This window comes from Giraffa tippelskirchi, chromosome 2, assembly GCF_054371585.1.
Source record: "Giraffa tippelskirchi isolate mGirTip1 chromosome 2, T2T-mGirTip1v1.2.pri, whole genome shotgun sequence".
Lineage (NCBI taxonomy): Eukaryota > Metazoa > Chordata > Mammalia > Artiodactyla > Giraffidae > Giraffa > Giraffa tippelskirchi.
Window position 1 is genome coordinate 192,518,680 of NC_137276.1, and position 27,510 is coordinate 192,546,189.

At 36.8% G+C, this 27,510-nt stretch overlaps 1 protein-coding gene across 1 annotated transcript in view; it reads left to right on the forward strand.

Annotated features, from left to right (window-relative positions):
• Window positions 1-27,510, forward strand: part of LOC145539113 (uncharacterized) — a 748,246-nt gene that overhangs the window by 607,065 nt on the left and 113,671 nt on the right. Inside the window, exon 7 of the mRNA XM_081572604.1 lies at window positions 17,006-17,111. Within this exon, the coding sequence (XP_081428730.1) occupies window positions 17,006-17,111 (106 nt within the window). The remainder of the gene's footprint in view (window positions 1-17,005; window positions 17,112-27,510) is intronic.

A 27,510-nucleotide genomic window follows, 5' to 3' on the forward strand; every position in this document is an offset into this window, starting at 1 on the left:
GAGGTCTCTGCGTGTGGCTCCCTAAGAATTGAGTGAAACTAGATGAACACAAAGGAGAAGAGAAAAATAAAAATTAGACCATATTTTATCGCTCAGCTTCTATTTTTATTTCTGTGGAATTGCTAATGGGCTTTGCCGGTGAAAATTTTTCAGGCCCAATCTTGAAAATCACAGAGCCTTTATGTGGAAAGTTTCAGTGTGGAGAGCTGCCTCCCTCAACAGCTGGGGGGGCCCAGCCAGTGCATTCTCCTCTCTGAAAGGAGTTGCAGTCCTGGAGTCAGGACCTCCTGGCTGGTCAGGCTCTTGGGCATGTCTACATTCCTAGCTCAGGAGCATCCATTTGGGGGCCTTTTTAGAGGGAGAGGGAGTGTTTTGCCAGAGGCCTTTCAGGCACCACTCCCAAAGCTTCCCCATTAAAAGGCAGGAGAGAACTTTGACGGCTCTTCTTCATGGTGACTCAGTGCTTGGCAGTTCTCTACACCTAGCCTTTCTCTCATTCAGATCCATGAAACCACAGGAGCCTTTGCTTTGGGGTTCCCTGTGCATTAAGAATGTTATTGATCCCAGGTCCAGCTGCTCACTCCTCAAAAGCCAGTTTGGTGGAAAGTTTGCTTTATTCTGGATGCTAAAACCTGGAGGGAAGGGTGGATGCTCACTCAAAGTCTAACTGCCCCACTACCCACCCACACACACACATACACACACACACACCCTATAACTTATATCAGTGGACAAGATCTTTTATAGGCTGAGGGAGGGGGGGCTACATGCAGAAATAGCACAGTCAGCTCTGATAGACATCTTGAAATTGGTCACACAGTGGTTTGATCAGTGTCACCTTGGTTGTTTTAGGTACAATTAATCTTTGGTTCCAAGGTCAGTTTGTTCCATTTCTTCGAGGCCAGTTCTTGGAATTGTGGCAGCTTATATCATGGCTAGAGTCTGCTCATCATGTAGTTAACTTTTTCCACCTGTTGGGGTTTTCAGTATCTACAAGATAGTTCACAGGGTATCTTTCAGAATGTTACCTACAGCTCTTGAGAGGAAACTAAAGGTTCTTGGCTATGCTTAATGACTAAACTTTATTATTTGGTCTCTTTGACTGTTTTCCTCTGTTTCTGCATGTTCTCATCTCTCCGATTCAGCTTATTCTTTGGCTAAACTTTTCCACAGACAAAAGATAGGCAGAGGACATGGGAGGGGGCATGGGGAAGGACCATGGAGTCCTGCTCCATTTCAAGAGGAACCCCATATTCTTTCTGTGTGTGCTAATCCAATTAAACTGTGACTAGAGCCATGCTGCAGCAAACATGGATGAGGAGGAATGGACTTAACGCTCTCTCCTGTTTAGCCTATTGCTTATGTTATGACATTCATTGATTAAAGAATCCTTGAGCAATATTTTCCTTTTGGAAAGTTGTATGAGTTATTCCAATATTTGGCAGCTCAGTTCTCTCCAGCTCAGCTGAGCCCTACACAGGAAACTAGCCAATAAATTTTTATTAATATATTTATGCTAAATTTGGAAATTCTCAAATAAGATGCCTGGGGAAAATGAAGATACAAAGCCTTGATTATTATTAGCTGTGCTTAAGAAATAAGGAGGGGAATTCCCTGGCAATCTATTGGTTAGGACTCCATGATTTCACTGCAGGGGCACGGGTTCATCCCTGGTTGAGGAATTAAGATCCTGCATGTCCTGTGGTACAGACCAAAAATAAATAAATAAATAAAAGCAACAAAGAGCTTCATACCAGAGTTTCAGTCTATTATTCATCAATGAAGCAGATGCTACTAATATGTCACCTGTCTCAACACTGAGAGACTTAACTGAACTGACCTGAACTGAACTCAACACAGGACAGATAACACAGTATATGAGGAAAACAGGAAGGGCTAATTTGGGAGATGAAGTCAGGGTGAGAATAAGGATCAGTTTGTTTTGAAATATTCTTTAATTTTGTAACATCATGCAAAGGAGAGAATGACTTAATTTGGGAGATAGGATTAATATATTTAAATATAGATTTATGTTCCAAAAATGATTTAACACCTATAAAATATATTTCTCTCTGCAAAACTCTTTGATTAAACATTTATGGGCAGTATTTTCTTGGTCTGCATGTAAATTTTAGAAATTTTTAAGTAAATTGTGTTATGTTCCCAGAGATCAAATTGCCAACATCTGCTGGATCAATGAAAAAGCAAGAGAGTTCCAGAAAAACATCTATTTCTGCTTTATTGACTATGCCAAAGCCTTTGACTGTGTGGATCACAATAAACTGTGGAAAATTCTTAAAGAGATGGGAATACCAGACCACCTGACCTGCCTCTTGAGAAACCTGTATGCAGGTCAGGAAGCAACAGTTAGAATTGGACATGGAACAACAGACTGGTTCCAAATAGGAAAAGGAGTATCTCAACGCTATATATTGTCCCCTGCTTATTTAACTTATATGCAGAGTATATCATGAGAAACGCTGGGCTGGAAGAAGCACAAGCTGGAATCAAGATTGCTGGGAGAAATATCAGTAACCTCAGATATGCAGATGACACCACCCTTATGGCAGAAAGCAGAGAAGAACTAAAGAGCCTCTTGATGAACATGAAAGAGGAGAGTGAAAAAGTTGTCTTAAAACTCAACATTCAGGAAACTAAGATCATAGCATCTGTTTCCATCACTTCATGGCAAATAGATGGGGAAACAGTGGCTGACTTTATTTTGGGGGGCTCCAAAATCACTAGATGGTGATTGCAGCCATGAAATTAAAAGACGCTTACTCTTTGGAAGGAAAGTAATGACTCTCCTCGACAGTATATTAAAAAGCAGAGACGTTTTTGCCAACAAAGATCCGTCTAGTCAAGGCTATGGTTTTTCCAGTAATCATGTATGTGTGTGAGAGTTGGACTATAAAGAAAGCTGAGAGCTGAAGAATTGATGCTTTTGAACTGTGGTGTTGGAGAAGACTCTTGAAAGTCCCTTGGACTGCCAGGAGATCCAACCAGTCCATCCTAAAGGAGATCAGTCCTGAGTTTTCATTGGAAGGACTGATGTTGAAGCTGAAACTCCAATACTTGGGCTACCTGATATGAAGAGCTAGCTCACGTGAAAAGATCCTGATGCTGGGAAAGATTAAGGGCAGGAGGAGAAGGGGACGACAGAGGATGAGATGATTGGATGGCATCATTGATTCAATGGACATGAGTTTGGTTAAACTCCGGTTTCAGGAGCCTCGTTAGGCATTACTGACAAAATGGAGGCACGGCCCCAACCCCCTCTCCTCATCCTGCAGGCAATGGAATCACAAGTTAAATACAGGACGCTTAAGAGAAAGTAGATAATAGATGGTAAACCTGATTCTGAGAGAATCGCTAAAGCAGGAACTCTGGTTAAAGGGCAACAATGATTTATGGAGACAATAAATCTGGGTGAGGGGGGACTGAAGATGTCAAACCTATGACCTAATGCCTTTGTCAAAGTATAAAACAAAACCTGATGCTTGAAATAAACATGCAGTCCCGCACCTTGAGTCAGAGGCTGCATCATTCTCCACCAACACTGCTCATCCCTTCAGGCCGATTCCCTGGCTGCTGGAGCTGGACTCCGGCACTCCGGGAGTTGGTGATGGACAGGGAGGCCTGGCATGCTGTGGTCCATGGGGTCGCAAAGAGTCAGACATGATGGAGTGACTGAACTGAACTGGACTGAACTTGTTTACAAATTAAGTTATCCACTGTTGTACTTCCCATTTTATAAACAAAATACAAAGCAAATTATATAGACACAAATATAAAATCATGATTGCACTACTAGACTAGATATTCACAAGTTATTGAGCAACCCCCTCCCCCTTCTTTTTGACTTGCTGTTCCTTATACTGTAACAGAATTTGACATAAAGACAAATGAAAATGTAGATATTTTGGTCACTTTTCCAACCTCTGTTAGCTAAGTGGCTGCTGTTGTTTACTCACTATATCCTGCCCTACTTTTTGTGAGGACACAAAAACGGGACATAGAAACAGCTGGGTCAGAAAAAGGAAGAAATAGATAGATTTTAGTACAGTGAATAAAATATGTCCTTATTGTTTATTTTGTCAGGAGTTATCAGAGAAAAGAAAAATAAGAAAGAAAAGTCAATGAAATGTGGCATGCATTACACCTGTCAATATTAAATTGCAAATAAATGAATAGGCACTAGGGGGAAAAGAATAAACACTGTTTGCCTTTATATACCAGGGTGCACCAGAAATGTGATAGTAGAATAAATGTATAACTGCCGGAATTATAGGATGAACTAGATTAATTCATTTACACATTTTTTAAAGTGATTACTGAAGCCTTTAATGTAATCATAAAATGTGTTAGGGAATTTGTTACCTGCCTTCCTTTCCAGCCTGGTCTTTTATGTTTTGTTGTTTGGTCACTATCCTCCAGTCACAATGGTCATCCTCAAACCTATACAGCTCTTAATCTGGAACTCACATACCATCTGATCCTGCAATTCTCTCTTAATCTTATATACAAAAGAATCCTCCCATGGGGTCACTTATAGGCAGAATTCTAAGATGGTCCCCAAGATTTCTCACCCCTCCCCACCAGTGTACATGCCTGCATAATTCCCAGAACTGTGAATCAGTTGGAGTAACCACCTTCACAACATGATGTTACCTGGCACAGTTGACCTTAAAATGGGAACCTTACCCAAGTGACTGAACTTAATCACAAGAGCCCTCTAAAAGGAGAGTTTTCCTTCAGCAAGAAGAGGAAGCCAGAGGAATTCATGACAGCTGGCTGAAAGAAAGCAAAGATGCATGTTATGAACTGTTGTTGCAAAGACAAAGCATCTAGGAGCTGCTTCTAGAAGCCTGGTTTGCAGACAGTAAGAAATTTTAATTTCAGTCATAACACCATAAGGAAGTGAATTCTTCCAACAACCAATAAGAATGAAAAAGAACCTGGAATCTCAGTTAAGACTTGAAGTCCTGGCCAACATTTTGACTTTATCCCACTGAGACCCTGAGTGGAGAATCCAATCTTGTGGTCCCTTGACTTCTGATCTATAGAAACTGCAAGAGAATAAATTTTTATTGCTGTAATACTTGTGGTAATCTGCTATGCAGCATAGAAAATTAGGAAGAGATGAGTGAAGAACTTTATCATGATATTAAAGACAATCAACATATCACTGAGGAAAGCAAAAGCAAAATGTAGATTGTATCATTATATTCCATGAGAAATTAGGAATATCAGACTACCATTTCACAAAGCAGCAGGTATCATAAAATGCCAAGTGGGAAAAAGTAAAACAACGATGCAATATACAATAAAAATAATTTATATGAATTGAGAAGATATGTTTATACAGCATCAAGGCATGCTTTAAAATAAAATACATAAGCAAAAGAGGGAACATTAAACCTATTAGAATATCTGCATATAATCAGGAGATTTGGAGTTGGGAATCCAAGTAAAGGAATAAATCAAAACCAAGAGAGGGGCTTTGCAAGGAAAGTAATAACAATGTTTTATTAACTGAAAAATTTTGATTAACTTAGCTTCCAACACATGAAGTAGGGGAAAGGGTAGAGTCAAAAACCAAGAGTCCTACCAATTTTTATCTCTCTAGGACTTTTACTTACATTCATGCTGTTCTTGTGAAAAACTCCTACTTGCTCCTAAGAGTCAATTTGAATATTACTTTCTCATAGAGGTTTTCCCATATGTTCCACTAAAGTTGCTTCCCTCTATGCAAATACACATTCTTTAGCATATTGCATTTTTCTTTTCAAAACATGGAACACACTTGTTATAACTTGTGTTTAGTGTGATTATTTTAAATATTCACTCTTTGGTAACTTCTGTGAGAGAGGGACTGTATTTCTTTGCTTAGTGATAAATTTCTCTATCAATCATGGTGCTTAAAAAATATACTTTGAATATATCAAGGAATAATTCAGTACAGTTTGGGCGACCCACTCCAGTGTACTTGCCTGGAGAATCCTATGGACAGAGGAACCTGGTGGTCTATAGTCCATAGGGTTGTAAATATTCAGACACAGCTGAAGTGACTTAGCACTCATGGTCTTCCCCATGGCTCATTAGGTAAAGAATATGTGTGCAATGCAAGAGCCATGACAGAGGCAGTTTTGATTCCTGGGTCAGGAAGATCCGCTGGAGAAGGAAATGGCAACCCACTCCAGTTCTTGCCTCACAAACCCATGAACAAGAAGAGGCTAGTGGGCTGCAGTCCAAAGGGTCACAGAGAGTCAGACATGACTGAGTTTACACAACAATAATGGAATGAGTCAAAGCTGTCTCTACCTTCCCTTTCTAAGAGTAAGTGATTTTTTTCACTTCCTAAGAATGGTTTTCATATTTCATCTGATCTCTTTTGTTTACCTCAGGAAAACCTTTCTCTGACTGACAAATGTGAGTCTTGAATCCAAAGATCCAAAGTTACTATTAACTAAGGACCATTAAACCACTGACAACCACAGGCAGTTGTGTTTTGACACATCATCTTTTCTCTGTGATGGCAATGATTTTGGATGTTGAAAGGACTACTTCAGATAATCGTGTTTAAAATTGAAAATACATTCCCATGATGATGTATTTCTAAATCTTCCCTTTTATATTTTCTAGTTTTTTACAATGGTATAATTTTCCTCTGCCAGAGTCATTTCCTCACAGGTATTTTTATTCTTTCTGTCTGGAATTTACAAGAGTTCTGGCTACTCTAGAAAATGCATTTCTTCTAGAACTGAAGAATAACAATTTAAAGAATATCTACTACTTATGGGTGTTTCTGTTTAAAAGTTTTGTTATGGTCTATGCTGGAAGAAATCACTCATGCTGTTGATAAGCCCATTATTTACTATGCCAGAAATATTTTTAGTACTGTCTTTTTCTTATTATCGCTTTTACAATTGCACAAATGCTTCCTTTTTCCATGAAACCAATTAAATAATATTTCAGATTAAACAAAGTCTAAAAGATACAATCTGTGTTGCCACATGGCTCCAGGAAAAAAAAAATAAACATGTATTTCCTAATTAGGATTTTGGATACAAATGGATGTTAGCATAAAAATGAGAAAAATCTCTCAAGAGAATTACTTTTTTTCTAAAAAGTAAATAACCAGAAATATGATTAAATTTATAAGATAATATACCTCATCTCACCTCTTTAAGTGCTAGGAAATGAGAAATTTCTTTTTATAAAATGTTTATCTTTTTTCCTTAGTAAATTATTGAAAGCAAAATAAGAAAATGAAGCAATCTTAAAAATAATGTAACAGTGATGCTTTTAGAATATTCTGAATTCTATTGTAAAGCATCTTAGGGCATTCTATACTCTAGCTCATTACAAAGAGATTTCAAAATGCTCATAAATGCTCATTAACAAATAAATCCATTTTTTTTAAGTAAAAGGAGACCTAATGAGGAAAGGAACTGTTTCTAAGTAACTATTCTAAGTGCTCTGTGTTGTGTTAATCTCCCCAAGAATATTCCCCTATAGACATCTTCAGCCCATACTAGGAATGAGGTAAATAGATTTAAATTATTCCATTTGTTCAAGTTTCAAGACCACCATTTGACCAAGAAGTATGCACTTGCCTCATCTGCATCCAGTCAACAGATGTGAACTGAGTAATTGCTATGTTCAGTAATGTACTGTTTTGGTCACCAGAGTACTGCAGGTGGTATGGGATTCAGTTTGTAAGCCTATCTTCTCTCTCTTGAAATTGCAGAGAGTTAGATAATTCTCCTTTATTATAGACATAATTAGATAATTTTCCTAATTGTATTAATTATCAGACTCTCTCAACTTTGATTCCCTCTCTGGACAAATACAGCCTCCATGTAGTCAGAAATGGATAAACAGGTAAATAGTACTAGTTTTTCTTATATTATATGCCTTTTATTTACTCTTTTAAATAAATTAGATGATTGTCATTTAAGCACCTAACTCTCTGACTCTTGTGGAGCAGATGTGGATGGTTAAACACATCTCTAATTTTATGTCTGTGGATAACCACAAATTATATAACAAGCACTCTACTTCTGGAGATATTAAAATATGGCTCAGAGGGCAGCTGGATAAGGGCTTTTAGACTGCAAATTGGTATGGCTTTCTTATAGTTCAAATTGCTTTGAAATTTTAAATGAAATAGAAAAAATAAGAAGAGCCAGTTAACCTGTAACAACATAATAGTTAAAAGCCTAGTGTCTCCACTAAATATTGCTGCCAATAAGTCTTGTGCCTTCTGTTTCTCTATAAATCATCCAAATGACTCATCTTTTTGTTCAGTATATAGCACACAGTAAGTGCATATAAAGTCATTATATGACTTTAAAAATGGCCCTAGGTCTATTATCTGATGTATTTAAGTTGTGATTCTTATTCGTGCATGAAAAATAAATTAACCACCTGGAAATTTAATAGGAAATCTTTGTAATATAAAGTCAAAACCAAGTTTATACAAAGCATATAGTTACTTCGGAATCTACTTTAAACAAAAGTAAACCCAGACAAGTTTCATTACTTCCCAAATTAGGTTTTGGATCATTTGCTTATTCCATTTTGACTCAGTTAACTACAAGGAAGCATATCGCAATTGAAGATAAGCAACTTATTTTCTACATATAAAAGAATTGCATATTTTTCATCCCTTAAAGATGTTTTTGTAAAGCATTTTAGTTTGGTTTAGAATTTCCTTTAACATATTAGAGTGCCACATTCAAATAAACCTATGATAGAACAACAAAGCAATGACAAAATATTTCATAAGTGAGAAATAAAATGCTTTCATCATTAGTATAGCAACCACTTTCATAACGCTAAGATGTTCAGCCACATTTAGAAAATCAAGCTTTTACAATTTTCCCAACATCTGTCTCTTATTGGAATTGGTGAGGTGCATGTGAAATTCCCCAGGTGAACTAATGATAAAAGGCAAGAAGAAATTTATAAATGCAAAACTTGACCTGATCTCAGGTAACCTGAATCAGCTTAATTATATCATAGCTCTTAGTAGTTTTCTTAAAAACAAATAGTAATAATTTTAGCAAATATATTCTGAGAATAAAAGCAAGAAGTAAAGAATGGTGACACTCTTTAAACAATACTTGATGATTCTTTATTGTTAATTTTATGATGATAATGCTGATGGTCAGAGAAGGCGATGGCACCCCACTCCAGTACTCTTGCCTGGAAAATCCTATGGACGGAGGAGCCTGGTAGGCTGCAGTCCATGAGGTCGCGAAGAGTTGGACACAACTGAGCGACTTCACTTTCACTTTTCACTTTCATGCATTGGAGAAGGAAATGGCAACCCACTCCAGCGTTCTTGCCTGGAGAATCCCAGGGACAGGGTAGCCTGGTGGGCTGCCATCTATGGTGTCACACAGAGTCGGACACGACTGAAGCAACTTAGCAGCAGCAATGCTGATGGTGGTTGTAGTAGTCATACTAATAGTAATATTTTGTGATTTAGTATAGAAAATTTTTAAAAAGAAAGATAAAAGTAGAAGAACCAAGAAAAGAAAGAAGAAGAGAGAAGAATAAGAGAAGGAGAAGAAGAGAAAGAAAAACATGGATGAATGAAAAACAAAGTGATGAAGTAACTGGCATGAATGTCAATGGCTAGTTATTAGAAAAATATAGTATGCATATATTTATTTAGAATCTGTTGCCATTTAAATGATTAAATATATATGAATATTAATTCAATTCATATCAAGAAAAATACCCATGTTATATCAGTATGATTTTCCAGTTGATTAAATTTCATGTTTGATTTAATTGACTGTTTTAAAACTGTTAATGTTGTCTTATTGATTATTACTCTTCAGTAATACATTAGACTTGTGATTCTAGTTCAGCTGTTTTAAATGTATGACAATCGAACAATAAATATGTTGGAGATTTCAAATTTCACTGTGTGGGACACCATCGGTGATCCACCCATATTGACCAGGATTTCCTTTACTGTTTCTGAGTCCTCTTCTGTGCTTTTATCTCCAGGAATCTCACCCTATTCCTCCTAAAGGGAGGACTACCCTTTCTCTACTAGAGCAGCAGAAAGCTCCAGGAATTGGAAGTTAAGCTCCCCTGGAGCCTGACACCTTTGTTTAAGGTGGAACAAACTCTGAGGCAAAGCCTACATTCCAGAGCCCCATGCAGACGTGTCCCATTCCTGTCACTACACTGCTGTCCTCCCTTCTAAGTCCTCTAATCCCCTACTCATGGCCATCAGAAGTACTTTCTTAGCAAGTCACTTCCACATAAAGCTTTGTCTCAGGTTTGCTTTTAGAGAACCTGACCTAAAACAACTGTAAACCAAATACATGAATTACATTTTGGCTTTTCTGTGGAAATCAAAAATTTTGAAAATGAATCACAAAAAACAGAAAGTCCTCAAAATTAATTCATGTATAAGCCCAAATTTATTTAACAATTTTTCCTGTTAGTACCGGCCTGGGTATTTTGGATCCTAGGATGTTTTGTGCTTCAGTGGTTCAGAGAGAGGAGGTTGTTAGCTTTTCTTATCACTATAAAATACAAACCCTGAAAATTATAGAAACATCACACTTACAAATTGAAAGTAATGAGATAGTTGGTGATAATTATGGACATCAATACATTTTAATTACTATTATACAAAAACAAAATAAATTAATCATTTTAAAGAGAGTTATGTGTAACATATGTATGTATAATAGGAATGACTAGATCCGTATTCACACTATTCAATGTGCCATAACTTTTACTTAAAACTTTACATATTTTGATAGAGAAAAATGAAAGTGAACTTGCTTATATATGGAGTTATATGCACTGAAATTTTCTGTCTCCTAGATTTATGATTTTAACATTTTTATATTTTTAGCAAATATTCAAAAACATTATTAATATTTGCATTGAGCACAGTCTATAAAAGCAATTATTTGGATATAGTACATAATTCTATAATATTTATTAGGAAACTTGGTGTCATGTGGTTCACATAATTAGCTTTTGGCCAAGACTGACAAAGGAATAAGTTTCTAATTCTTACTAGGATTATGTAAAGAGTGAGTGGAAAAATTGTTTATTCTACATAATAAGGGAGTCCAGGGATGAATGTGACTACAAACACAGCTGGATCTGCTTTCAATATATATTAATATCAGGACAGAATTTCTTAAACATTCCTTAGCTCTCCTTCTCCTACCTGCATTCCTATGCCTTTGACCTGATTCTCAGGTGGGCTGTTTCTATTTAGTAGTAAAAATTGTGACAAGCAGCAGCACTAAATCCATCTTTTCTTAGGTAAAAAATTCTGTAGAAATTGTGTGCCTTTATCCTACAAGCTCAACATAAACCCATGTTTGATTTTTATCGGCTCAGGAGGTCATATAACAATCTAATCACTATATTAAAGGGGATATAGGCAATCTAACCTAACCTGAACCTCATATGTTAAGAGATGGAGAAGCTGTGTATTCAGAAGAAGGAGGAATGACTATTACATATATAAAAGCAAAGATTCCCTGGATACTATTAAACCTAGGATGTTACCAGGTTAAAGTCCTGGCTTAAAATTGCCACATAATAGAGTGTTATCACGTATCTAAGAAACTGATTAGAAGTCAAGTAGAAATCACCAAGGACAAACCCAGGAATTGGAAGTAAATGGTCAATATATATTGATTTCAAGTTGATGTGTTCAGTCTTACTGCAAAAATGTGCAGTTGAGTGAATCTGACCAGATTGAGGCATTTTCTTTCCTTTCTCTCTCTTTTAAACTTCTAAAATGATGTCTCTTATCACCTCTCTTAATACTTATCTTTATGTATATCAATCTTGATTTTTATCTTTATGCACATCAGTGTTGGTTGTAACTTACTTATTTTCAACTTTACATTATTTGTGATGTTGATAGATTTGAGATATTTATTTTGTAATATAAATTATAGTTTCTTTACTTTATTATTTTACTGATCAATACACTTTTCTATTTGGCAAATATGCATTTATTAATTGTATACAAAGTTTTGAGAACTATTTTTAAGGTAGGGCATGCAAAATTATTAACCCTTATTCCTCTTCTTAAAGATTTCAATATCTAATACACATAAAATATCTGAGCAAGAATTATATTCCACAATTTTCCCTTTTGTAATTCTTTTATCCACAGAATATCTTGTACATAGTAAATGCTCCAAATATTTCATAAATGGATAAATGCAAATATATAATGTGATTATCAAACATATTTTCCACATATATATGAAGGCTTCCCTGGTAGCTCAGCTGGTAAAGAATCTGCCTGCAATACAGGAGACCCCAGTTTTATTCCTGGGTTAGGAAGATCTACTGGAGAAGGGATAGGCTACCCACTCTAGTATTCTTGGGCTTCCCTGCTGGCTCAACTGGTAAAGAATTCACCTGCAATGTGGGAGACCTGAGTTCAATCCCTGGTTTGGGAAAATCCTCTGGAGAAAGGAACGGTTACCCACTCCAGTATTTTGGCCTAGAGAATTCCATGGACTATACAGTCAGTCCATGCGGTCACAGAGAGTTGGATAGACTGAGTGACTTTCACTTCACATATAGGTCATTGAAAATATTAAAAAAAAATTAAAATTCATTTCAATCAAATCATGTGTGTGTGCTAAGTCACTTTAGTCATGTCTGACACTTTGTGACCCTATGGACCGTTGCCTGCCAGGTTCCTCTGTCCATGAGATCCTCCAGACAAGAATATTGGAGTGAGTTGCCATGCCTTCTTCCAGAGAATCTTCCCCACCCAGGGCTCAAACACGCATCTGCAGCTTCTGCCTTGCAGGCAGATTTTTTACCTCTGAGCCACCAGGGAAGCCTCAATCAAATCATAATTTTCCTCAAATTAAGTGGTTAGACTTAACACTGAAATATATAAATAATTAAATATTTAATTAGGCATGAATATTCTTCTCTCCTTTGTTTTAGAAAGAATTTCATGGAGTGATTTTGAAAGCTTTTGTGATTTCAGAAATTTGTACTAATTTAAAATGATGAAATTGGTTTTTTAAGAAAATCTAGTGGCATTCAAAGATATCAAAATAGTTTTAGTATTCTTCTATAAAAAATTTTACCAAGACATCTATTTATAGACATCATTAAAAAAGTTCCCTTGATGGCAGTGACATCACAGATATCAGTCATTTCACATTTTGTTGCTCAATTTCTCCTCATATACTTTCAGTTCAGTCAGTTCAGTCGCTTAGTCATGTCCGACTCTGTCCGACCCCATGAACTGTAGCAAACCAGGCCTCCCTGTCCAACACCAACTCCTGGAGTTTACTCAAATTCACGTCCACTGAGTTGGTAATCCCCTCCAACCATCTCATTCTCTGCCGTCCCCTTCTCTTCCTGCCTTCAATCTTTCCCAGCATCAGGGTCTTTTCAAGTGAGTCAGTTCTTCACACCGGATGGCCAAAGTATTAGAGCTTCAGCATCAGCCATCAGTCCTTGCTGTTGTCCTTGTTGCTGCTGTTTAGTCACCAAGAAGTGTCAGACTTTTTGTGACCCTATGGACTATAGCCCACCAGGCTCCTCTGTCCATTGGATATAAATGAATGTAAATTCAAGGAGAAATAGTTGGGAATTAGCAACTTTGGTACAGTTGATTAATGTTAATACATCACATGTTCTTCCCAAGATAAGTCATTATGTATATTTTTTAGTTTTAATTCACTGTATCCAGAAGAGAGACCTCACTTGAAGTGAAAATAAATTAATGAATAAACAAATAAATGTAGAAATGAAATGTAACTGTTAATTAGATCAAACTGAAGGAGCAGTAGGGTAAAATTGGAGTATTAAAAATCAGAGTTCAGAAACTAGTTTTGGATATGAGAAACAATACTAGTTGTATATAGCAAATGCAACATCTTTTGGGTATAAGTGTATTTGAGCTATCATAATGAAATATCACAGACTATATGATTTAAACATAAAATCATTTCTCACAGTTTTGGAGGATGGAAAGTAAGATTAAGGTCTATCAGGGTATGTTTCTGGTAAGGTGTCTCTTCCTCCCTTGCAGAGAGCTACTTTGTCCTTATCTGGCCATTCCTGAGTGAGCACTGAGGGGAGTGGGGCAGGGAGGAGGGGAAAGAGAATAGAGTGACCTAGAAACAGGTTCCACTTTTTGACCTCAATTAACCATAAATACTTCCTTAAATGTCTCATGTTCAAATATAGCCACACTGGGGGTTTGGCCTTCAACATAAAAACTTTGTAGGGATACAAACATTCAGTGGCTAATAATGTAAGTGATATCTAATAATATGATAATCCATTTTGTTATAGTGCTGTTTTCTTCTCCTGTGAATTCTTCTTAATACATTATACTCAACCTTGAATTAATTTAAATAATCAAATTTCTATAGTCATCATGGTGACTATATTTAGCAACTCCATATTTCATATTTGAAATTTGGTAAGACAATAAATCTTAAAAGTTCTCATCACAAGGAAAAAACCTAACTATGTATGGTGGCAGATATTAACCAAGCTTATTGTGGTGATCATTTTGCAATATATACAAATATCAAATCGTTATATTGTACATCAGAAGCTAGTAAAATGTTATATATTGATTATACCTCGATAAAAAGAAATAAAATTGAATTTTATCATTTAGCACACCTAATTTAAAAATTGCAGTTTTCTACTGTTATAGAAAATATTATTAATTCCATATATATACTAGTCCATTATTATTATTTGCAATTTTTTTCTTAAAAACTTTTCTCAAAAATATTAGCAAACCTTGAATCTGGACACAGAATAAAGTTATCTGCTGTGAGATAATGGAAAATATATATTGGTCTCTGCCCCTTGTTCCTGACACAGAGCTCCTGAAATACTTGTAATTTCCTGGACAATAAGAGTTTCTTTTGTTCTGTGTGGACTATTCTATGAGGGTTGCTCACTAGAAAGACCAAGCCATGATAAGAAGCTTGGAATTTTCAGCCCTATCCTTCATTCTCTTAAGAAGAGAGAGGGCTGAAATAAAGTTACTGGCCATCCCAATGAAGCCACCATAAAAATCCCATCGGTAATGGGGTTGGCATGCCTCTGGATCAGTGAACATTTAGAGGACATGGAAACTCCCAAATCCCTTCCCACATTCCTTGCTCTACTCTTCTCTTCCATCTGGGTATTCACCCATATCCTCTATCATCCCCTTTTATAATAAACTGATAAAAATAAGTAAAATATTGCTCTAAGTTCTGTGAGCTGCTCTTACAAATTAATTAAACCTGAAGAGAATATGGTTGGGACCTCTGATCTATAGTCAGTAGTCAGAAGTCTGGGTAACAACCTAGACTTCCAACTGGCATCTGAGGTGAGAGTAGAGGGCAGTCCTAGGAGACTGAGTGATTAGCCTGCGAGATACAAACATCTGCCTGGATACACTGTCTCCAGACAGATAGTATTAGAATTCAGTTCCATTATAAGATGCCAGTAGGTGTCTTAGAGAACTGTGTGGGAAATCTTCACATTACATGATCAGGAGTATTCTGTGTGAGTACTCAAGGAAACACACAGGCAAGTAACACACAATAGAGAAGAACTTGGTTTTCATTATAGGAAGGAAAAACTCAGTTTTTTTCCTTTTTATCCATAATTTCAGTTTTTATACAAACAGAATTTCTCCATCATTTTGTAAAACAAAGGAGTTACCATTGGATGTGGCATAGAATACTTAAGCAGAGAATCAATGACTACAGTTTTTACTCTTAGGTTTCATATCGCAGCAGTTGTTTCATTTCTCAGGCTCCTCAATTAAACAAAGAAGCTAGACACACAAAGTGCATTATCCTTTTATTCTCTAGTTTTGTACAACACACCCATGAATATATTTCAGATCCTACTGTTTTTGTTTTTGTTTTTGTTTTTTTTGCTATTCTCTGCCTTGCTTCTTTCCTGAGGATTTGGAAACTTCATAGTACAAATTTAATTTATATGGGTTTAGGTAATTTTTTTTATTTTTTTAATAATCTAAATAATATATATTATAAGAATATAAATAATATTAATAGCCTTGGTGGCCACGCAGTTACTTAAAGTGATATTTCCTGAGTATGAATTCAGTGGTTCAGTTACTGATCCTGGATGTTTCAGACACATTTCTTTCCTAATCCTTCTTTTCCAAGCCACACTCTGAGCCAGAACTCTTGTATTTGGTCCCTAGACCTTGTTGGAGAAAGAATGATTGAGAGATGTAAAGATTCATTATATTGTGAAAAAACTATGAAAATCACTCAAAAAATTACCTTATGTAATTTATTTATTTCCAATATCTTTTTAAAGGTAGATCACAGATGAAGAATTCAAATATCATGGAAATTTACCAAGTCTCAGGATAAAAATTCAGATATAGCGAAACTAAAACCCATTCCCTCTTTCAAACCATGTTAATTTCCCAAATCAAGTCTTTCGTAATATTACCTCCTCTGCCCTGATTTTTTCACATTTTCTCTCCTCGGTTTCTGTTCCATCTCTGATCACTACAGGTCTCCCTGCTGCTGCTGCTGCTGCTGCTAAGTCGCTTCAGTCATGTCCAACTCTGTGCAACCCCATAGAGAGCAGCCCACCAGGCTCTTCTGTCCCTGGGGTTCTCCAGGCAATAATACTGGAATGGGTTGTCATTTCCTTCTCCAATGCATGCATACATGCTAAGTCGCTTCAGTCGCGTCCCCAACTTTGTGCGACCCCATAGATGGCAGTCCACCAGGCTCCCCTGTCCACAAGATTCTCCAGGCAAGAATACTGGAGTGGGTTGTCATTTCCTGCTACAACAGTTCTCCCTACTTTTTAAAAAACAAAAGCCTGCCTCCAAATCCTGTTTCTGGGGCACCTGACCTCCCTACTTTCTTGCTCTTAATACTCAACAGTGGAGAAGCATGTGGTGACTCTTCCATTAACACTTCTTCTAATTCTGTGTTATTACTGATTCTGTCAGTAATAATGACAGGAGTGGTGGCTGCACAGCGCAGGAGCTGCGGACAGGAGATACCCCACGTCCAACGTCAGGAATGGCAGCCGAAAGGAGAAAACCCACGTCACAGGTAAGAGAAACCCAAGTAAGATGGTAGGCGCTAACAGAGGGCATCAGAGGGCAGATGGGCTGAAACCAAAATCACAGAAAACTAGCCAATTTGATCATATGGACCACAGCCTTGTCTAACCCAGTGAAACTAAGCCATGCCATGTGGGGCCACCCAAGACAGACGGGTCATGGTGGAGAGGTCTGACAAAATGTGGTCCACTGGAGAAGGGAATGGCAAACCACTTCAATATTCTTGACTTGAGAACCCCATGAACAGTATGAAAAGGTAGAAAGATAGGACACTGAAAGATGAACTCCCCAGGTCAGTAGGTGCCCAATACCCTACTTGAGATCAGTGGAGGTATAACTCCAGAAAGAATGACGGGATGGAGCCAAAGCAAAAACAACACCCAGTTGTGGATGTGACAGTTGATAAAGCAAGGTCTGATAGTGTAAAGAGCAATATTGCATAGGAACCTAGAATGTCAGTTCCGTGAATCAAGGCAAATTGGAAGTGGTCAAATAGGAGATGTCAAGAGTGAACGTCGACATTCTAGGAATCAGTGAACAAAAATGGACTAGAATGGGTGACTTTAACTCAGATGACCATTGTATCTACTACTGTGGGCAGGAATCCCTTAGAAGAAATGGAGTAGCCATCATAGTCAACAAAAGAGTCCGAAATGCAGTACTTGGATGCAATCTCAAAAACAACAGAATGATCTCTGTTCATTTCCAGGCAAACCTTTCAATATCACGGTAATCCAAGTTTATGCTCCGACCAGTAATTCTGAAAAAGCTGAAGCTGAACGGTTCTATGAAGACATACAAGGCCTTTTAGAACGAACACTGAAAAAAGATGTCTTTTTCATTATAGGGGACTGGAATGCAAAAGTAGGAAGTCAGGAAACACCTGGAATAACAGGCAAATTTGGCCTTGGAGTACAGAATGAAGCAGGGCAAAGGCTAACAGAGTTTTGCCAAGAGAACGCACTGGTCATAGCAAACACCCTCTTCCAACAACACAAAAGAAGACTCTACACATGAACATCACCAGATGGTCAACATCGAATCAGATTGATTATATTCTTTGCAGCCAAAGATAGAGAAGCTTTATACAGTCAGCAAAAACAAGACTGGGAGATGCCTGTGGCTCAGATCATGAACTCTAAATTCAGACTTAAATTGAAGAAAGTAGGGAAAACCACCAGACCATTCAAGTATGACCAAAATCAAACCCATTATGATTATACAGTGGAAGTGATAAATAGATTTCAGGGACTAGATCTGGTAGACAGAGTGGCTGATGAACTACGGATGGAAGTTCATGACATTGTACAGGAGACAGGGTTCAAGACCATCCCCAAGAAAAAGAAATGCAAAAAAGCAAAATGGCTGTCTGAAGAGGCCTTACAAAGGGCTGTGAAAAGATGGGACGTGAAAAGCAAAGGAGAAAAGGACAGATATACCCATTTGAATGCAGAATAGCAAGGAGAGGTAAGAAAGCCTTCCTCAGTGATCAATGCAAAGAAATAGAGGAAAACAATAGAAGGGAAAGAGTAGAGATCTCTTCAAGAAAATTAGAGATACCAAGGGTATATTGCATGCAAAGATGGGCTCAATAAAGGATAGAAAAGATATGGACCTAACAGAAGCAGAAGATATTAAAAGGAGGTGGCAAGAATACACAGAATTATACAAAAAAGATCTTCATGACCCAGATAATCATGATAGTGTGATCACTGACCTAGAACCAGACATCCTGGAATGTGAAGTCGAGTGGGCCTTAGGAAGCATCACTATGAACAAAGATAGTGGAGGTGATGGGATTCCAGTTGAGCTTTTTCAAATCTAAAAGATGATGCGTGAAAATGCTGAACTCAATATGCCAGCAAATTTGGAAAACTCAGCAGTGGCCACAGGACTGGAAGAAGTCAGTTTTCATTCCAATCCCAAAGAAAAGCCATGCCAAAGAATGCTCAAACTACTGCACAATTGCACTCATCTCACATGCTAGTAAATATTGCTCAAAATTCTCCAAGCCAGGCTTCAGCAATATGTGAACCATGAACATCCAGGTGTTCAAGCTGGTTTTAGAAAAGGCAGAGGAACCAGAGATCAAATTGCCAATGTCTGCTGGATCATCAAAAAAGCAAGAGAGTTTCAGAAAAGCATCTATTTATGGTTTATTGACCATGCCAAAGCCTTTGACTGTGTGGATCACAATAAACAGTGGAAAATTCTAAAAGAGATGGGAATATTAGACCACCTGACCTACCTCTTGAGGAAGCTTTATGCAGGTCAGGAAACAACAGATAAAACTGGACATGGAAAAACAGACTGGTTCCAAATAGGAAAAATAGTACATTAAGGCTGTATATTGTCACCCTGCTTATTTAACTTATATGCAGAGTACATCATGAGAAACGCTGGGCTGGGTGAAGCACAAGCTGGAATCAGGATTTCTGGGAGAAATAACAAGAACCTCAGATATGCAGATGACACCGCCCTTATGGCAGAAAGTGAAGAAGAACTAAAGAGCCTCTTGCTGAAAGTGAAAGGAGAGTGAAAAAGTTGGCTTAAATCTCAACATTCAGAAAACTAAGTTCATGGCATCCAGTCCCATCACTTCATGGCAGATAGTTGGAGAAACAGTGGAAACAGTGGCTGACTTTTTTTTTCTGGGCTCCAAAATCACTGCAGATAGTGATTGCAGCCATGAAATTAATAGACGCTTACTCCTTGGAAGGAAAGTTATGACCAACCTAGACAGCATATTAAAAAGCAGAGACATTACTTTGCCAACAAAGGTCCGTCTAGTCAAGGCGATGGTTTTTCCAGTGGTCATGTATGGATGTGAGAGTTGGACTATAACGAAAGCTGAGTGCAGAAGAATTGATGCTTTTGAATTGTGGTGTTGGAGAAAACTCTTGAGAGTCCCTTGGACTGTAAGCAGATCCAACCAGTCCATCCTAAAGAGATCAATCCTTGGGGTTCATTGGAAGGAGTGATGCTGAGGCTGAAACTCCAATACTTGGCCACCTGATGCGAAGAGCTGACTCATTGGAAAAGACCCTGATGCTGGGAAAGATTGAGGGCAGGAGGAGAAGGTGACAACAGAGGATGAGATGGTTGGATGGCATCACCAACTCAATGGACACAAGTTTGGTTAAACTCCAGGAGTTGGTGATGGACAAGGAGTCCTGACATGGTGTGGTTCATTGGGTGGCAAAGAGTTGGACATGCCTGAGTGACTGAAATGATCTGAACAGAACTGATTTTGTATACTAACTGCTTCTGTGCTCCTAATCCTGAATTTACTCTGTAATTCTGAGTTCTACCCAGCTGTCCAGTCTTTGGATCCTGGGATCAGTGGCTATATAGAGGACTCTTCTGTGCAGATTCAAAAAAGGCTTTGCAAATGTCTTTGCCCTTTTGGAGACATTGCTACTCTTTCTTTTCAATTGTCAAGGTGTAGACAGTCTATACAAACATAACCATATTTAACATGATGATGTACAAACCCAGAAAATATCTGGCTTATGAATTTTCTGTTTTGGATATCATTCCTTTATAGTTACCAATGTAATTCTATTGGCTTGGAATTTTGTGAGATTTCTTTGTTGTTTTCTTTTTTAAATATTTTCTCTTTCTGACAACATTTGCTTGTCAGTGGATGATGAGAAAAATATCTCCACATTAAGAATGGTTAAGACATACTTAGTACATAGATAATGTACTTAAAAAAAAAAAAAACTAGTTATAGAGCTTTTTTGATACCAATCCCTGTTAATTTCTGTGCACTGTTTGATAACTTGTGATATTATTGTAAAATATATTAAAAAATCACTTCACTTATTCATATCACCTTTGTCTTACTATCAACATGTAGATGTCACTTGTGTGTAAATTATTTTACTTTTGTAATAGCATTACTATTAATGGAAAGTATAGATCCAGTGTTAAGACATGTTTATCTCAGGTGAATGGAATAATATGTGCTAGATAAATAGTTGAATTTTCGATTTTCTCTATCTTTCAGTTTTCTACATGAGACATGGGTATCCTTTGTAATCAGCAAGTAATATATAATAATGTTTTAGCGTAAAAACAGAATACACAGAAGAAAGTACTTTTTGGTAGACTAACTTATAGTAGATATTTATGTTTAGAGTTAGTCATCATGTTTAAATAAACACTTTAAATTTACACTGCATATTCTGCAAGAGAAAAAAGAAAAAAAAATGAGCAGCCTTAATAGGTGAAAATGAAGAACTACTGTGTAGCTTTGAAACATAATATATATCTTCTTGGGGTGTACTGTGCTTAGTCACTCAGTCATGTCTGACTCAGTGACCCCATAGACTGTAGCCTGCCAGGGTCCTCTGTCCATGGGGATTCTCCAGGCGAGAATACTGGAGTGGGTTGCCATGCCCTCCTCCAGGGGGATCTTCTCAAAACAGGGATTGAACTCAGGTCTCCCGCCTTTCAGATGGATTCTTTACCATCTGAGCCATGAGAGAAGCACAAAAATAGTGGAGTGGGTAGCCTATTCCTTCTCCATAGGATCTTTTGGACTCAGGAATTAACTGGGGTCTCCTGCATTTCAGGTGGATTCTTTGCCAGCTGAGCTACTAGGAAAGTCCATTGATTCTTTATTCCATGCCTCTTTACTAATTCCTTTGAATATTTTTGCTTCTTTTTAAAACAAATTATTATTATTTTTATTTTTCAATAACCATAAAGGAATTTGTATGGGACACCATGGAAATAAGCCATGATGAACTCCCTCAAAACGACTTTCATCACACCATGCTCCAAACACAAGAGCACTTATTTTATGCTCATTGGGGATCTTGCATTGACCAAGGCATATAGGATCTTTCAGAGTAAATAGCATTGTGGAATTCCATAAATATGAAAATACACAGAATGTACACAGAACCTACACATTGTCTAACTCATGGGTTTAGTATGGTATGGTTTTGCTGCTGAAGCATAAGTTTATGGTTTACAAAACTACAGATCACTGACCATATTAACTGAAAAAAGAATTCTAAGTTTTTCAGTGAGAAGAGAGTGAGAAGAGAGTTTTTCAGTTTTCATAATGTAAATGTAGGTTGTTGATGGACTTTTAGTATTGGAGAGGTCTAACAGTTAATTAGACAGATTATTCTACAATTTAGGAAGAAATTTGAAGTTGTACATTTGAATATCTACAGCAGTATTTGTTAAACCCATTAGTGTAAGCTCATCCAAGATGAGACGTTTAGATGGCAAGAATAAAAAGGAAACGGCAGCAACCTGAAAATGTAAAGATCAGGAGGAAGAGGAACAGTAAAGAAAATTGACAAAGAAATAGTCTTTAGTAGATGTAGAAGATATTTTAGCAGACAATGGTGTCTGAATTCTGAAGGAGAAAGTTTCAGGGACATAGTTCAAAACTGCTTATAGATGAAGTAAATATAAGCTTTTACCATTCTATATGTATGTATGTATATATGTGCTATTTATTTGCTGTTGAATCAATGTTAGTCATTTATATTTTACATTAAATACTATGCTAGTTGAAATAATCCAGAGTAATAATTGATATATGCTTTATATAAAATTTTACCAGAGGCTTTAAAGGCTCTAGGGGACTTGCTTTGGCTCAACTACCATTACTGTAATTAAAATATATGGATGGTCAAACAAGTGCTTATGTCCTTGAATATCAGATGTAAGAAACCAAAGAAAACTATCAATAGGGAAAAAGTTTGATTTTAACAATCTTCTTTTTAAGATCTAAAATAAAAATCAAAGCTTTTTGTTCCCACTTCCTCTTATATGCGAGGTTGTCTTAATGAGAACAACAATCAATATAGGAAGATTAACAGAATATGGAGCTATAATGAAGAAAAAATAAAGTTTAAAAATAGAAAAAAGCCTTCTTCTTTTGATAGGTAGATGGATACACATACTTATTTTCAAAGGCATACAATTTATTTTTAAATGTAATTTATATTGATTATTTCATGCATCATTTTATGTATTCATTTAATAATCATTAATTGAATTTCTTTTGTGACAACTCCTTAAATTTCACAAAGGTTCACAACCAAGTGACACGGAGGGAGACTGAGCATTTAATTATAATTGAAGGACTTTCACTATGTCCATTATTTTCCTGTGACAGGCATTGCTTTTCACAGGACCACAGTCTTTTTAGATGCTAATGATTCCAATCTGTATGTTAGAGATACATATGTGGGTAAATTGTAAGAATGTGATGGCTACACAGTTCACAGGCTTTAACTGTTTTAGAGACAGAGGTGGGCAGGGCATTGGTTAAAAAGATGTTGTGTGCTTTAAAGCAGGTGTTGACAGATATCTTATACCAGTCAGAAGTAAGAACAGAACATGTGTCTTAAAAATACATGTTACGGGCATAGTTAGCCTTAGAGGAACAAAGGACCTGCTGGCATCAGATCAGGAGCCATGCTGCTCTGAGACCTGTGGACCAGTAACCTACTCAATGCAAGCTCCCTCTGAGGGTCCCTCTAGATGAGTTCTTACTTTAAGCCCTAATCCACTCTCCTACCTGCACTTCCCGATAACCCTGATCCCCTGGGGGCTAGCTCCATGGATTAATTTTCCTCTTCATTTCAATCTGTTGTAATGGTACCTCCAGATTATTCTGCTTCCTTTGGGATAATCTTTTTCCTAGCAAACCTAGAATTCAGCATTTATAATTTTAATTTTGTTTTCAAAAACATTTTTAGTGTTAAAAGATACTAAAATTCTGAATACATGCAGTTTCTTTTTGGTTTTCTGATAAAACAATTCTACTTTTCTGGGAAGATGATGTGGGTGGACCTGAACAGCCATACAGCTATAGTAATTCATACTGAAGGACAATTGGAAGTGGCTTTGATTGCCAGAATGACAAGGTCTTCTATTGGCATTTAGAGAGTGAGGGAAAGGCATTTTAAAAGTCCTGAAGTGTGAACCACAGAAACAAGAAAAATTGTTCCAACCAGAATAACAATAGTATCTCTATTTGGAAATATTGAAATGGAAGTGGCTGTTTACGGTAATTTTAGTCAAGAAAAATAAAGCACTAAATATTTCAGAATATTTCCCTACCTCTCATAGTAATTCTAGTACAATGTAGAAAATTATAGAGATCACTATATATCTGATAATTTAGAAAGATTAAAAGAGGTAGAACTTCACATAGTTCATTTAGTAGAGTAGTGGCATAGCTCATAGAAAATATAAATTTAGAACTCCTGCTGATAAATAGAAAATATCCTTGTTACTCTGTACTAGGTCGACAATAAGAAAGAGCGAACAGGTACTTTTTAAACAGAGATCTTGCACAGTGCTGATTATAGGTGCTGTGTAATTTTTTAAATTGCATGCACAAATTAATAAAAATGATCTTAAGTTCTGGTGTACATATATAGAAATGATATTTTTCTAAGTTTAGAATGTAAGACATTGAAAACCATGTATCATGTTATTTTGGAGAGATCCCACTTTTTAATCAGCCATTTAAACATCTTGCCACAAAATGCAATGCTGTAAATTTCTGTTACTACTGAAATTTTTATTTCTTCTCTTTAAAAGAACATAATCCAGCTCTTTCCTTATTGGGATTAGCTTCCAGGTGTTGAACAATCAGTTAATTGTTCAATTCACTATTCCTCATTTACTTCAACATATTTGAAAGTGAAAGTGAAAGTGAAGTCGCTCAGTCGTATCCGACTCTTTGCGACCCCATGGACTGTAGCCTACCAGACTCCTCTGTCCATGGGATTTTCCAGGCAAGAGTACTGGAGTGGGTTGCCATTTCCTTTTCCAGAGGATCTTCCTGACCCAGGGATCGAACCCAGGTCTCCCACATTGTAATTAAGACGCTTTACCATCTGAGCCAATTTAAATAATATCAAAAGAATTTTATAGCAGAAGTTACATTTGGAACTGACCAGATCAAAGTTTCATAAATTAAAGAATGATTTAGAGTCATTAAAAAATAAGTGAGGTGCCAAATGTAATTTTAAGAAGGACTGTTGATTCACTTGTCAAGCAAATAATAACTCCTTTAGAGGGTAGATTGTGTGAATAGTTTTTGTTTATTTTTAGGGGAAAAAAAAAGCAACTTTCTATCCAGTTATTTTTTTTTAACACTAGAAAGTTGATGTTTCTAATTGTGTTATCATATTTCAGCACATTTGAGCAAACATCAGAAAACAGAAAAACAGCAAAAGTCTGTATCTAGCACATGTAAGATCTAAACTATAATTCCCATATCACTATGCTAACCTAAAACAATAAGCATCCAGTTATTCTTATTTCAGGGCAGCAGATAAGTGCAATTCAAGACAGGCAACAATGGCAAACCACATGCAAAGCAAAAAAACAAACAAAAAAGAATTCTTTTACAGAGTAGTAGAGGAGGTGGGAATGTTTGTTATAAACAAGATGTCCATTGGAGCAAATTGGGAGTTCAAAGTACACTGGACTTTCGTTGGGTGAATTGTGACAATATCTCATTGGCTGAACAGTTGCCAGGGAAAGAGAAAATTTTCCCTATAGCAGTTGGTGGCAGTAAAGTAGTCTCTCTACCGGACTTACAAAATATGTCTGAAGATGAAGGCATGTTTCTTTTTGTTGGGATCTATATTGATATCCTGGAGAAGGCAATGGCAACCCACTCCAGTGTTCTTGCCTGGAGAATCCCAGGGACAGGGGAGCCTGGTGGGCTGCTGTCTATGGGGTCGCACAGAGTCGGACACGACTGAAGCAACTTAGCAGCAGCAGCAGCATATTGATATCCAGCAGTGTATTTGTGAAAGTGCCCCCTTTGGCCCCCTGACTGCATTTTATTGAGGTTTCATTTTATTAATTTTCACAAGTATCAAAAGTAAGAAAAACTGAAAAGAAGTGAAAAATTAGAGTATCAATGGAGGAAATAACAATATGGAGATACAGAAGTAGATATCTACTGGGAATCACATTGAATTAGAGAATGTCTCAAAGTCTCTTAAGGCTGAAATTGTATGGTTTCAAGCTTTTAATTAACTATAACTAACCAGAAAGAATGTAAGGCTTGCAGTAACCCAGGTTTGTTGGACAATGATGGTGCATATTTATGAAATAATCCTTGAGTTAAATTTACTTTTTCCTTCTGACACATTATTGCCTCCACTACCTCTTAACTTGAACATCCCATACATTGTAGTAGATTTATTTTTTTGCATGTTCATTCACTCTCAGTAAGCTCCTGTGTAAAGGGATATTCAGCTTTTAATGTGTCTAACACAGTAACATATGGTAGCTGCGTAATCAAACTGGGCTAGTATTCATAGAAAATATATTGATTAAGTCATGGGTGAAAATAAAATTGGTTATTAGGTAGAGAACTTGAATATTCTTTGATGTTGACCAAAATTTGCCTAGGATCATGGTAATTCCTATATCAAGTACAACACAGAAGCTCTGTTTGTGTTTACTAGGATGCTTTATCTGTTTTCATTTTTGCTTTTTCAAGAATAATTCAATGTTTGTCTAGTCAGTAGTTCCAAAACAGTAGTGATGGCTCAGTAATAAAGAATTCGCTTGCCAATGCAGAAGCCAAAGGAGATGCAAATGTGATCCCTGGGTTGGGAAGATCCCCTGGAGAAGAAAATGGCAATCCACTCCAGTATTCTTGCCTGGGAAATCCCATGGACAGAGGAGCCTGGTGTACTACAGCCCATGGGGTTGCAAGAGTCGAACTTGACTTATAGACTAAACAAAGAAAACAATGAAAGACTGAGATCAAGATAAAAAGTGGTTAAGCTAAAGAGAAGACTATAGCCACAGAGAGATTAAGTTTTCAGATTGATTACACCCATTGGATGATAGGAAAAGGGCATTGATTATCTGGCAGTGGTTTAATTTGAAAATCATTTCCATAATACATAGACATCTGTTTACACTCTGGTTTTGCCCCTGTATTTTTCCTAAACCAAAATCACATCTCAACAGCAAACTGTTGCAGCTTGAATATATTATAAAGCTTGCTTTTCAAGTTTTGGTAATTGTAGGACTGATTTCTCACTTATTTGTTATCATAGCAACGCCCATTACCAGTTTCCCATAAATGGAAGTAGAATTTGCAAAATGTTCACAAATAATTACATTCTTCTGTTGAATGCACAAAACATAGTCTTACATGTTTAACTGATAAAAATTCACTGTAATTTTAGCAAAGTTGTCACACAGAAGCTTTGATATGTGGAGGATATTGATTAATGACCCCATATTGAAAATAAATATTTGCTGGCTACAGTGAATATTCAAATACCATCCTAACTTTAATCTGTTAAAACACTTTTTCCACTGAGATTCACATAGGTGATACTCTCATGATGGAATAAAAGATAAAG